This window comes from Mya arenaria, chromosome 6 (assembly GCF_026914265.1).
Source record: "Mya arenaria isolate MELC-2E11 chromosome 6, ASM2691426v1".
Lineage (NCBI taxonomy): Eukaryota > Metazoa > Mollusca > Bivalvia > Myida > Myidae > Mya > Mya arenaria.
Genome location: NC_069127.1, coordinates 65262493 through 65275669, shown reverse-complemented (window position 1 = coordinate 65275669; position 13177 = coordinate 65262493). Strand labels below are relative to the sequence as shown.

The window sequence follows — 13177 nt, the reverse complement described above, 5'->3', positions numbered from 1 at the left end:
GCGCAAGCCATAGAAGGGCTGTACTAATGCGCTCGAAGACGGCGCAAGCCATAGAAGGGCTGTACTAATGCGCTCGAAGATGGCGCAAGCCATAGAAGGGTTGTACTAATGCGCTCGAAGATGGCGCAAGCCATAGAAGGGCTGTACTAATGCGCTCGAAGACGGCGCAAGCCATAGAAGGGCTGTACTAATGCGCTCGAAGATGGCGCAAGCCATAGAAGGGCTGTACTAATGCGCTCGAAGACGGCGCAAGCCGATCTGACACCCATTACAGGTATCACAGTAATATTTGTCATCGAAGCTGAAAGCTAACAGGTCGAAATCATAATCGTAATGTGTTTCGATGTGATACGATAGGCATTGACAATGTTAGTTTTGTAAGTAAAACACCCCTACATAAGCGGAGAAGCAATTGTACTACGTCGTCAAATATAGCATACGACACTCTAGACAAGAGACTTTTTTCTTCTTAATCAGTAATAGAAATACTTCTTGGGTAACTAAGGTGGTGGATAAAACGATATTCAATCTTTGACCTAACTGTGTCATGAAGGTCGTGACAGGACTTTAAATTTGGGGAACAAGTTGCTAAATGCTGACCAGTGTAGCCAAATTTGAAGCAATTGGGTGAAAGCGTGTACTAAGTAGTCAGCTAACTGATCGCTTATGAGAAACTCGCTTATACATTGGCTTTCATGAGAGTAGTGATTACCTATCGTTATTGATAGTTTTGTTTGAATGACCCTGTTTTGGCATTGAAAGTGCCAGCATGGGCTTTGCTTGTGAAGACACGCTGATATGCTGGGTGTTGTCCACGAGATTAACCGCAGATGTGTGGGCGCGTGCACATGGTGTTGTGGCACTTTGATCTTCGGTTTAAAGTCAAGCATGTGTTTTTAAGAAACCGACTGGGGCGATTGGACTGTCTAGCTTTTGACTGGGGGAAGGGCTTAGACGAAAGGATGAGTAGGCTGGGACATCGTGGAGGCCAAGAGCCAGAACTCCATATGAATATTTCCCATGGAATAGGGCATTGTTCTCGGAACATCGGAAATTATGTGTCATATTGAATGAAAGCTATGGGCCGTTTTGACGCTGATCGAGCACTAGTACTTCATTTATTTAGGCCCTTCAGTTGGTTGTTTTGTTAATTAAATAGAGGAGAAACGAAGAAAAGCGGTCGTCCACTGTTCCATTGAATGGATCATTTTCGTGTTGTATTGTAGAACAGTGCGTAGTTAGGCATTCTTGTCCATTTGAAAGGCGAACTGGTTAGTTGCCAGACTGAAGGGCGTTAGCAGGGTGATGTCAACAAATTTATTTTTCCATATTTTCTTTGTAATATAATGTTTCACTTGTGAACGAATTGGTGCACGAAATGGTGCACTAAAAGTTTGAGCCGTACCAGGTGGCAACAGAGCGTTTAAGTTGGCGGTCACTGTGCCATACAGCAAATCCTCACTCTCATTACTCGAGATATGTAATATGTGATGTGGCACTGTGGAGGCATAGACCGAGCGGCAGGCACTGCTGGGTTCGGTGGCAGGCCTCTGGTTGTGGAATGGATATTGTATGTGTTGACCCTATGGACCAGTTGGCCGGTGGCTGCACCTGTACCTTCTTTGTATTAGCCAGTGGCATGACTCGGGCTGAGCGTTTCATCTCCTGAGAGCGAAGTAGTTGGGATAAAACCAACAGAAATAAAAGATAAAATTGCATAAGGCCACGGGCAGTCCCAACTCTGCCTCAGTGTGGCAGGGTGGTATAACCCAAACGATAGAAACAGTCGGTTAAATCGAAAGCCAAGCAGTGCATGCCTTAACAATGGCACAATTATGACATGCACTTATGTAATGGGCAACAATACGGACTCACTGTGGATACACAGTAAAATGTTGAAAATGCTAACCTTAAAAGTACGGGAAATATCACTGGGAAACAATGTCAGCACATGATTACCATGGTTACATGGGAAAGAAAAACAAGAAACATCACCATGACTTTACATGGGAAAATATAACGTATAATCGTGTACCAAGATGTCACCAGAAATAGCAAGGTAAAAAGGGCTACAGTAAGTCACAAAATGAAGCTATGCCAGATTTACTGCCGAAACATAGAACACTTAGAACACATTTAGGCACGTACAAGGAAGCAGGCCTTATATTCTTATTCAATGAGAATGACATCTCGGACATGGAGACATTATAGCCTCCTGTGCGTACCAAACACAATGACATGTGCTGGGTACCCCCTTTATTAGACAGGCAACTAAGCCAGCACATTATTGTTTGCTGAGACCCCGTAAAGTCATTTATGAAATCAGGCCAACTTTTAGCTTATGATATCAAATATAAAAATCATAGCCTTCTATGTGTACGAGACATAATAATACGACACATAATGTACGAGACATAATAATGACCATCTGAATTGCGGGGTTATCCCCTATATTACACACCTTAACTGGTTCACAGTGCATTTTGGACTGCGACAATGGCTACACGCAGATTGTGGTAAAGCTTTCTGTGCCATCCACGGAAAACGCGCTCGCCTTGGCTTTCTGGCTCCAAAACCAATATACAACACCAGAAACGTAAATGTTCAGTTCGCGCACAATGAGGTGAAATCACAATGTTACAAGTATTGACTGGAGAGTTAAACCAGTCAATATCCACAGGGTACCTGGTGTACACTATCGGTTCTATACGATGTACCATTTGTGGGTAAATAAACTGTTAAACATGACAGCCAAAATGTAGATCCTGCATCAATGCAAGGATGTCCGTAGCGATAGCATCAGGAAGGAACATGGATGGTACAGGTCACTCGTACCCACAAATAAAACGACGATGTCCTGTTGAAAATCGGTAATCACTTTTATCACGGATATACTAGCTTCGGGGTTCCGAATAGCGAACCGAACAAGCCTACCGGAACAGAAAATTTGGATCGTAGTCGATGGACCGGTATAGATACTTCCTTATACATAAGAATGACCGAAAATCTGGATTCGGTGATCCGCCATCTTGCTGATCTATGCGTGATCAAACACTGAAGGTCAAGTACGCAACGTTCTCCGAAGATTTTGCACACTTTGCAAGCAGTTTACGAAGAATGTAATCGTAATAATTTTCTCAATATTCGACTTTTGTAGAGCACTCTTTGAACGAAAAATATAAAAAAATATTGGGTTCACGCGATGTTCATTCGCGGAAGACAAAGAAACAATGGTTAATGATATTCATCAGCTGGAAATAGCACGTGATGACTATCAGGCAATTTGATTGGCTACCGCTGTCCGATAAATATAGACGGATACTTTCAGCCCGACAACAGTCCGCCCGGTTAGCTCAATCGGTAGAGCGTTGGACTCTGAATCGGACAACCCAGGTTCGATTCCCGGGCGGACCAGGTCACTTCGGTTGTGATTGGTTATGAAATCCTTTCTACGACCATTCGCACCGTACCACTGCCCATGGCATGTACAGAAGATGTCAGTTCCTTGCAGAGGTGAAGGCACCTAGTACTGGTTCTGCCCAGGATATGTGTGCGGTGGTTGAACTGTCACTCTGGGACCTTTCAATGTGCTCACGTCGGCACCTGCAGTATAAACTACTAATACCACCACCAGTCCGACAACAAGACAAATAATCAATCCAGTTCACCTAAAACTGCATAAATTCATTTATGTACCATTCAAATTAATTTCTCTAAACAGTTTTCATAATCAATAAAACAAAAAGACAATTTCATCCTTGAGGAAAGGGTTTTTGCAATAATTGAATGATATATACATAATCAATCATAGACTCTCCGTTTGAAAGCAAAACTGATTTTCAATAATTCTATTATTAGAATACCTCCAATTTGTCAGTCTATTAAGTAATATTTAAGAGTAAATCTTCGAAAGAATATTAATGAGAGTTATTATTCTGTAGTTCTTCGGATCGTCCACATTGCTCCTTGTAAAAACAGACCTTCAATATCACTCTCAAAGGATTTGGGAAATCCTCCTATAGAAAAAGTTGCATAGTAGTGATAGAAATGGTTTTATATCGGTAATAACTGTTTTATAAATTTCTGCAACTATACTATCCAAACCGCTACTTTATTGTTATTTTGGGAAAAAACTGCTTCCTTTATCTCTTCTTATGTAATTTCTTTATCAAGACAATTATCGCATATATTTGCCCTTAATTCTCGATTGTCATTACCATTGAAAGTACTATATAGTGTTTTGAAATGATCGTATAAATCCGACACATTTAAATTCTCAGAAACGGTGGGTTTGTTTTGATTTATTCAGATTTGCCAAACAATGTTTTGTTCTTATTTGGATGTGAGTTCCTGTTTGTTCTATTGGTCTGTGTATGGGCAGACATACATGTAGACGAGTCTTGAATAATCCGTATGAACGAATTCGTAATATCATCAATATCCGTATTAGAGTTTAATGACTCTACAAGTAACGACATTTGCTCACATTTTAATAAGACATATCTTTTAAGTTCCTCATGTTTTAAACGAATTCATTTCCATTATTATTATTATTATTATTATTATTATTATTATTATTATTATTATTTTTATTAATTATTATTATTCGATCCGAAAATTCGTTTGGTTTGTATTTGGAATTTAAAAAAAATGAACGCAATCTTGTGGCTTAAGTGGTAAATAATCCACTACGCTTGACCTATTCATTGATTGAAAAGTATGATCGCCCACATCTAGATAGCAAGCAGTCGACCATTATCAATAATATAAGAGGTGGATTGACATAATTCGATCAGGCGTTTACCGTGTGTATCTAGCACTTGATCTTTCGAAACACGTGGTTAAATGTAAACAAAATCCGACAGCTGGTTTTAATTGATAATATATCTGTCAAATGAAAGGTAATCTATGATATTAGAGCTTCTATTATTACGGTCCCCTTCAAAAAAACATATGCCAAGTGGAGAATCTTCTCAAAACCAAGTTGTAGTTATTCAAAAAATCAAATTGTTCATTTCTTATTATTTGAGAGTTATGTATTACAAATATATACATCTTCATTAAAGCTAAAACGTTGTTATTTAACTTGACACCATGTTGATTTTCTCAGCAATTTCAAAATTCTTGCTTGTTGATAAATGACAATAAATTGATAAGTCACCGCTTAAACGGCCCTTCTTTGTGTTGTTTGACTTATTCACATTTAAGCAAATATGTTTAATTAGAAACCCAAGTTTCTCGAAAGACCATTCATAGTACATGATATGAAACTTAGGTCTGACCTCTCTTGACTGTTCGGAGCACTATATATTTTGTGGTCACCTAGTTTACCGTTTGCCAAATTTTTCGTTAATTTTATGTTGATGTAAAGTTTATTTCCGGTGATACGGGTGGTGTTTCCACGTTCTTTAGCGTCCTTCACGATGGAGTAGAATGCATTTCGAGCGTACGCTACTCATGTGGGGATTGGACTCTGATGCGGTGGTCCTTATTTTTCAGACTATTTTTATGTCGAAATTCGAGGGATTTAACTCTTACTGTCTCTCGGGAGTTGTAGTTGTGGAATTTAATCACAATCGCTACATACGATTTGGAATTATTGACGAAATCCGAATCAATATGTATGCATGTGTTACCCGAAACGGCGTGGTCAATGGTTTTAAGATCACCATTGAATTACTCCCTTTTCTTTTTTCACTCTTTTTCCTCTTTTAAGGCTTTTTGGTTTGCTTGTTATCTTTATCTAACATGAAGTCTGAGTTTAGAATTAAAATACAATATCAATTTGTTTTTAACAACCCATTTTTTTTAAGATAAACCACTGATATTCCCGGAGATAAAACAGTCCATGTCTTGACCTTTCACGCTTCGGTGACATTTATATACGTTTGTCGCTAATTTTCTTTACATTTTCATTACTTGCGGCGTCCAATTAATTTTATATTTACCAATTAAGTGTCAATTAGTATAAACGTTCCGATGTTGACGAATTGAACGCATTACTGATTAAATATAAATATATATGAGCCGCATAGCGTGATTTGGGCCTATGTGTTATACAATATTTAAAAAGGTCAAACAATAATTGTTTGAATGCATTTTAATTTCTTCCTATCTGCTCTCTTTAAAAGAGTTGCTATTAGAGCGCATCATTTACTTCGCGTTTTATGCCAATAGCTTCACTCAAGCGTACTTTTCATACTCTTGTCAAAACTTACCATTGGATTAACTGTAACCAGGTGTGGTATTTATTAAATAAATTAAATATTGAATATTGTAATACAAAGTGATGCTTCAAAGTACTTAAATTCGAGTTTTTCATGGACAAACTTTGCAAAACAAATTTTCAGGAAAAGCACACCGGAAGGCGATAGTACGATAATGAAAACACGACAGTACGATGATGAAAATGCGACAGTACGATGATGAAAAAGCGCAGTACAATGATAAAAACACGACAGTACGATGATGATAAAACGACTGTACGATGATGGAAACACGATAGTACGATGATGAAAAAGCGCAGTACAATGATAAAATCACGACAGTACGATGATGTAAACGTGACAGTACGATACTACGATAACTAAAACAAGAAATCACGATATTACAATGGTGATGCTTCAAAGTGCTTAAATTCGAGTTTTTCATGGAGAAACTTTGCAAAATTTTTTTCAGGAAGAGCACACCGGAAGGCGATAGTAGGATAATGAAAACACGACTGTACGATGATGAAAATGCGACAGTACGATGATGAAAACACGATAGTACGATGATGATAAAACGACAGTACGATGATGAAAACACGATAGTACGATGATGAGAAAGCGACAGTACAATGATAAAAACACGACAGTACGATGATGATAAAACGACTGTACGATGATGGAAACACGATAGTACGATGATGAAAAAGCGACAGTACAATGATAAAAACACGACAGTACGATGATGTAAACGTGACAGTACGATACTACGATAACTAAAACAAGAAATCACGATATTACAATGGTGAAAATGCGACAATCCGATTGTTAAAACACGTTGGTGTATCGCATTATCATCATCGTACTGTCGTATTGTCGAGCTTTCGTCATCGTTCGGTCGCGTTTTCATCATCGTTCTGTCGCGTGTTCGTTATCGTAGTTTCGTGATTTCGCGTATTCAGCATCGTACTATGAAGTATTGCGTTTCAGAATGACACATTTACAGGTTATGGCCATAACGGCATTCCGTACAATAAAACTTCCTACGTGCCTTCATATGGCTGAACCATTCATCAATTATATATAATTTATTTACAACATGAGTGTTTTAACTTCTTCTGCAATATGTTATGCAGTGCAACATATTAATTTAAAGCATTTAAATCAAGACGACCGTATACATTTCTGGTGTACGTAAACATCTTTTATTACAACTAGCATGAATTTAAAGCAAAAAGCGTAATAATTAAATTGAAAATGACATATCAATCAATTCAAGTCCAATTTTGTCGCTTGAGGTTTTCTTTCTGCGATCATTTTGCACTTGGTTTGCAAAGTTCTTAAACATTAAAAAAGGAATCTTATTCTTTGAAAAAGATACCAATACCCATACGAAAGCATATACATGTATAAATAAGATACTCTGTCAACTAAAGTCGATTAATACAGTCTCAAGGAAAAAAGGCGATTGTTAGACCTTATATGTGGTCATATATATAACAGGATACGTATCTCGAGTACGTTTGCTTTATTTTCTAATCTTAGTCCACCTTATTAATATTGGATTTATTACGGTAATGCCACTAATGCGTATGCTGAACACTTATGTTGAGCCTTGTTTGTCTAAGAGAAAGCCTTCAACGTTCAGCAGGATATTTGTACTGTTGAACTCATTAGTTAAATATTTGCCATCCAATTCAAACAGTCTCCGATCCATGCCCCCTTCACCTACACTTATTATCGCCATTCAGTCATAAAACTGACCATTAGTTCTTTTATTGCGTATTAGTCTAAACTTCTCGCAAACACTTCCTCGAGAAATCGTAAACTCTCAAAAAACATTTCATAAACAATTTATGTCACTTAGTTAGAAGTGTAAGGTTAAACAGTTCCTAATTCTACAAGTAGAAGGAACAGGAAAACATGCCTGCATAAAATTACCTGAGCGTCACTTATTTTTTTTGTAAAAAGTTGGGATCTCGCTGTTTTATAGTCGAATATCAAAATAGTTCTTTCAAACTAAATTTTTCGTTAAGACGTTTTGCAACACATGTTATGGGAGACGACAAGATCTACCCGGACATTGGCCAGGATCAGCATTGCCGGAAACGTCTTCCGAATCCCATTATAGTCTCTCGCCGAACGCTGACGCCATGTTATCCTTAAGAGAGGTTTGGGGTTTGCGTAAAGTAACGGGCAAAATTTACAATAATTTCCTTAAGCTATTTGTATTGAAAAGCTATTTTATGCTAAAAACGGAATTACACCAGAAAGTTACGATCTGAGGTATAAATATCTTAATGGAAACGGAGCCCCGGGCTCTCAGTTTAGTTGTTGATTCAGTTGTATATGTCCATGAATAATACACATGAGCCGCATCGCGAGATTTTTGGCCTTCGGACATACATTTGCTTTTATTATCTTATTCAGTATTTCAAATAAATGACATTTCATGAGGTAATACTGAAACTATCCTAGTGATATCACTTAAATTATGTAAGATACGTGCTTGCAAGCGAGACCATGTATTGCGTATATTGAATACTACTAAAATTGACGTCATGCCCGTGGTTGCTATGGAAACATGAGTAAGCTAATGGTCATAAATCGTCGAGAGAATGATGCGCCAATGAAAATCCTTTCACAGAATGATGTTTGGAAGAAATTAATAAATCAAAACTTTTTGCAGTTTTTGTTTATGAGTATTTCATGTGTAATAAGTATGTCCGCAGGCCCAAAATCACACAAGGCGGCTCATATAAGAAGTACTGTTCAATATAGACTCCGTACCAACATATGAATATATGTTTTATATTCATTCTTAGATCGACAAAATGATCTCTAACATATACTAAGTTTAGTTGTTTTTTAAAACGATTGTGAAACAAGTTATAACAACATTTTAGTAATCAGTCTCGTTGGGCGTGATGTTACGCGAGAGTGTAGTCTTGTGTTGAGGGCTAAGCCGGAGTACCAAGAGGTAACCTACTTGTTCGGCTTGATGACCACAAACAAAACTCACATTTGAGTGTAACTTGTATTCTTGTTCATTCGCAGTTCACTCACATTTATTGCATATCGGCCTCACAATTGAATATTCCTGTTTCAGACCAGCTTTTGACTACTCGTCGCTGAAAAATAATTCTTAATCTCCACAGAAAAAACCCCTCACTGGTACAAATATCACTGACACATATGCAGAATAAACAATAATGTATATAGACTATACTTTGCACCCTTTTTCAATCATTCTTTTATTTGAATAAGAAAATATCCTCCTTTAAAGGGACTGTGTCACAGATTGGCACCAAAAAAGTTTTTTTTTTCTGTAACGAATCTCAGGACAATTATCTAATAGAATGTGTTACGCTTTGATGTCATAATTGTAAAAAAGTACCAAAATGTGAAAAAAAAATTGTGTCGGAGACCGGGTTCGAACCCGCGTCGCCAAAATTGAAATCCAGCGTCTTACTCACTGAGCTACAAAGGCTTATTCGGGTGACATAATTAAGCTATACACCTACCTCGATAATATCACGTGATAACACCGACTAGCCAATCACGCATAAGGAATGAATTCTACCTGGTAGACATACCCAGTAAACTTTTTTTAATGGAAAAATACGAAATAACTGCTAAACTTAAATCAATTGTAAACTATGTGGTACTTCAGTTAGTAAGTTTCAATGCATTGTACACATCGATGCCAAGTTTATGTCAGTTTTCGACATTTTTTCCGCTTTTTTATCATACGTGAGACAGCCCCTTCAAAGCTTGAAATAAATCTGTTCTCAATATTATCAATGCTGTTTTGAAGTTATTTTTTTTTCTACATTTATAGCAAAATTAAAATAAACCAAGATTTTAATTTTGACATACCTTAAAGCTGCACTCTCACAGAAAACCATTTTTACAACTTTTTTATTTTTTTGTCTTGGAAAGAGCCATTTTTTTGCGTAAATATCTGAAAACCAGTGATATAAGATTACTGACAAAAAAATCAGAGCGTAAATTTGCCTATTTTCGTTTGAAAATTAAGGTTTTATGGTTTACTAACGGTTTAAGAAAAATGCATAAAACATCAATTTTTGAACCTAAATATAAAAATCTGCGATCCAATTTTTTGTCAGCGCTTTTATATAACTGCTTCTCATAGATTTATGCAAAAATTGGCTCGTTCCAAGACAAAAAATAAAAAGTTGTCAAAACGTTCAATCTGTGAGACTGCAGCTTTAATATCTATTTTTTTGACACACCAGGCGATTAGACGTTTCTGAAATACAGTTTGCAGCCGAAAGTCTGAAAACAATATATATATATATATGATTGATCATTTTAAAAGAGTTAATGAAGTCTGTGAACGAACTTTGTTTCGTTTTAAATGGTGACGTCACATCCATCATAACTTGTACTAGATTGGTGTCGTCATTTCCTGTTTTATTACAAAAGTGACATTTAAGCATGTTTTTCATGCATCAAGAGAAAATATCACGTTTTCCTCCTATTATTCAAATTTGAAAATAAATCTTTATCATTAAATTAAAATCAGATATAATCGCATGTCTTGCTGGAATGTCATCAATTATTAACCAATAGTGACTGTGTCCAATTAAATTGTTTACATGCGTGCGGAGTGATATTGTTAAATTACTCATTTGTAATACAGAACAATACGTGATAGTTATATTAAACCGGAAGCAAGGTATAACATGTGACCTACATATATTGTGCCACAACAACCCACTGTGTTTTGGGTTTAGCCATTATTAAAAATAATGCGTTAATAAACGAATGACATGGTATACTTCAATTAACTTTAAATGTTAATCTGTTCAATCCCAAGTTTATCGACAATATTTAGTATGTAAAGCTCTTCTTATCTGATGTATTTGAACACTAAAGTGGGTGTCGGGATCAACGATAGAGATAATTTCAGATATGCGTGAACAAATTTATACGACCAATGACACAATGTACTCGACAAACCCCTTTTGACAGTATTTGAAAACTTGAAGATTACTTTAATGTCACACAAGAACAACAAGGATCCTTCATGTCATACTAAAACTCTTAAATATCAATCTTCTCCTCTTTACATGTTAAACTGTTTAGAATAAAAGAATGTCGTCCAGATAAATTATAAATCAAACAAAAAGAATTGGGTTTATGTGTGGGTTTAAACTGTACCTAACGCACCTGCTTCGGAGTTCTTCTAATGTATATTTTATAAGAGAAGCTACCTTATTTTTCCAATTTTTTTAAACACTTAAAACGCTCCCGTGTACAAAAAAAACCCCGACTATAAATCCATATAACCGGCCTATGTTGATTGCTATGCCTCTACAAAAATCTACATAACCTGTCCACAATTGTTCTATATATTCACAGTATTGAATGATATCAAACATCCATTTGTTTAAACTACAGTCGAACCCCGCTGGCTCGAACTCCAAGGAACCGGCGAAAATACATCGAGCCTCGGAAAATTCGAGCCAAGCGGAATTGTTTACCTTCAGTATAAATAAATAGGTCATTTACATATAGTTCGAGCCAACGAGAAATTCGAGCCAAGCGAGTTCGAGCCAACGGGGTTCGACTATATATAATAAAACTAAGCTGCAAGAAGCATACATTGATCGTTATATATGTACACCAATAAAGAAATCTGTAAACCAATACCGCAATGTTTGGAGTTGAAGTATTACCTATTCTTACAAATTATCTTCAAATCGGATAATTCTTTAAGTTTTATGCAGCACAGTGACTAATTTTATCACGATCCCGAGTCCGACCTACTGCGTTGCCCGACCGCAGAGGATATTTTCTAGAAGACAAGAGCAGTAAATCACATTGACTCAATCATAGCTGAGTCAGTATATAAACATCATACCTGACATAGGTAGTCTCATCGGACTGCAGAAATTGTAAACCGGTTAAAGTGGGTTATTGAATTTTTACCCGAAAGGAGTTTTATCAGTAGAGAAGAAACCAGGTCATGACAGAAGACAGTGAAAAACTGCAGATAGTTTATTTCTGAATATTATGATCAGTTTAGTTAATGCAGTTAGTGACACACTATGGTATTAATCAGTGCTGTTAAATGCGTTATTATTATTTTCCAAATACTGTTACCGGATATTTTAGCAGGTAAGCACACTTATGTTTTTTCTTTGCTACTGCAAAGATGAATATATAAGGATAATTTCATTTGTACTGCATGTAATAACCACTTGCTTTCTATTGATCAATCTTAATTGTATGAAGTTGTGTATATTTCCGATAGTTGCAAATTTTATAAACGTCTTAATTGAATTTTTATTTGTAATAGAAACAATTACGGAAATCGTTTTGACATTTCGGATGTTTCTACATTGTGAACGATATAAAAATAAACGCGGTGTCATTTCATTTCGTTGCTACTATCATGATTATTATAAACACATTGGTATACTTGACCAACCGCAGTATTTGATACACGTTACAATCCTATATTAATATCAAGCTAATTGGTAATGAAGCATTAATTTGTTGAACGTTTTTTAGATGCTTGAACTTTTATTGTCTGTTGACCTCTTTTTAAACCCTTAAACCAGTTGACGCCAATAATCAAAACAAAAACGCTTAAAGGATTGATAAAGGAAACAAATATTAGCTGTAAGTAATGAGGATTTCAATTTCCCAACTAAATAAGCGCAAAAAATATCGCGTATGGTTTTCCAGGGTACTCAGATCATATGCTTTATTTGTTTAATTATGGAAACACAATTTAACGAGGCATTAAAATTAATATGTTTCTTTTGTGCATCTTTCAAGTGTGAGCTTAATAATTATTAAGAACATTCTTGTTTGATGTCTATCAAACACCTGGAGTCATTCTTGTTTATTTGATATGCATTATTACCTACCAGCTATTACCTATTTATTCATTTATTAAAGGGACTGTACACCAGATTGGTCGGAGAATGGTTCGA

At 36.3% G+C, this 13177-nt stretch overlaps 2 protein-coding genes across 4 annotated transcripts in view; both read left to right on the top strand.

The window, feature by feature from the left end:
- LOC128238327 (disintegrin and metalloproteinase domain-containing protein 10-like) overlaps positions 1–13177 on the top strand; it is a 232165-nt gene that overhangs the window by 69851 nt on the left and 149137 nt on the right. The window lies entirely within an intron of this gene.
- Positions 1–13177, top strand: part of LOC128238324 (disintegrin and metalloproteinase domain-containing protein 10-like) — an 84993-nt gene that overhangs the window by 46600 nt on the left and 25216 nt on the right. The window contains exon 1 of one of the 3 annotated variants that reach the window (XM_052954138.1): positions 12153–12353. The exons of the other annotated variants lie outside the window; for them this stretch is intronic. Within the exon in view, the coding sequence (XP_052810098.1) occupies positions 12284–12353 (70 nt within the window). The 5' untranslated portion in view covers positions 12153–12283. Of the gene's footprint in view, positions 1–12152; positions 12354–13177 lie in introns of those variants that run through there. 3 annotated transcript variants of the gene reach the window in all.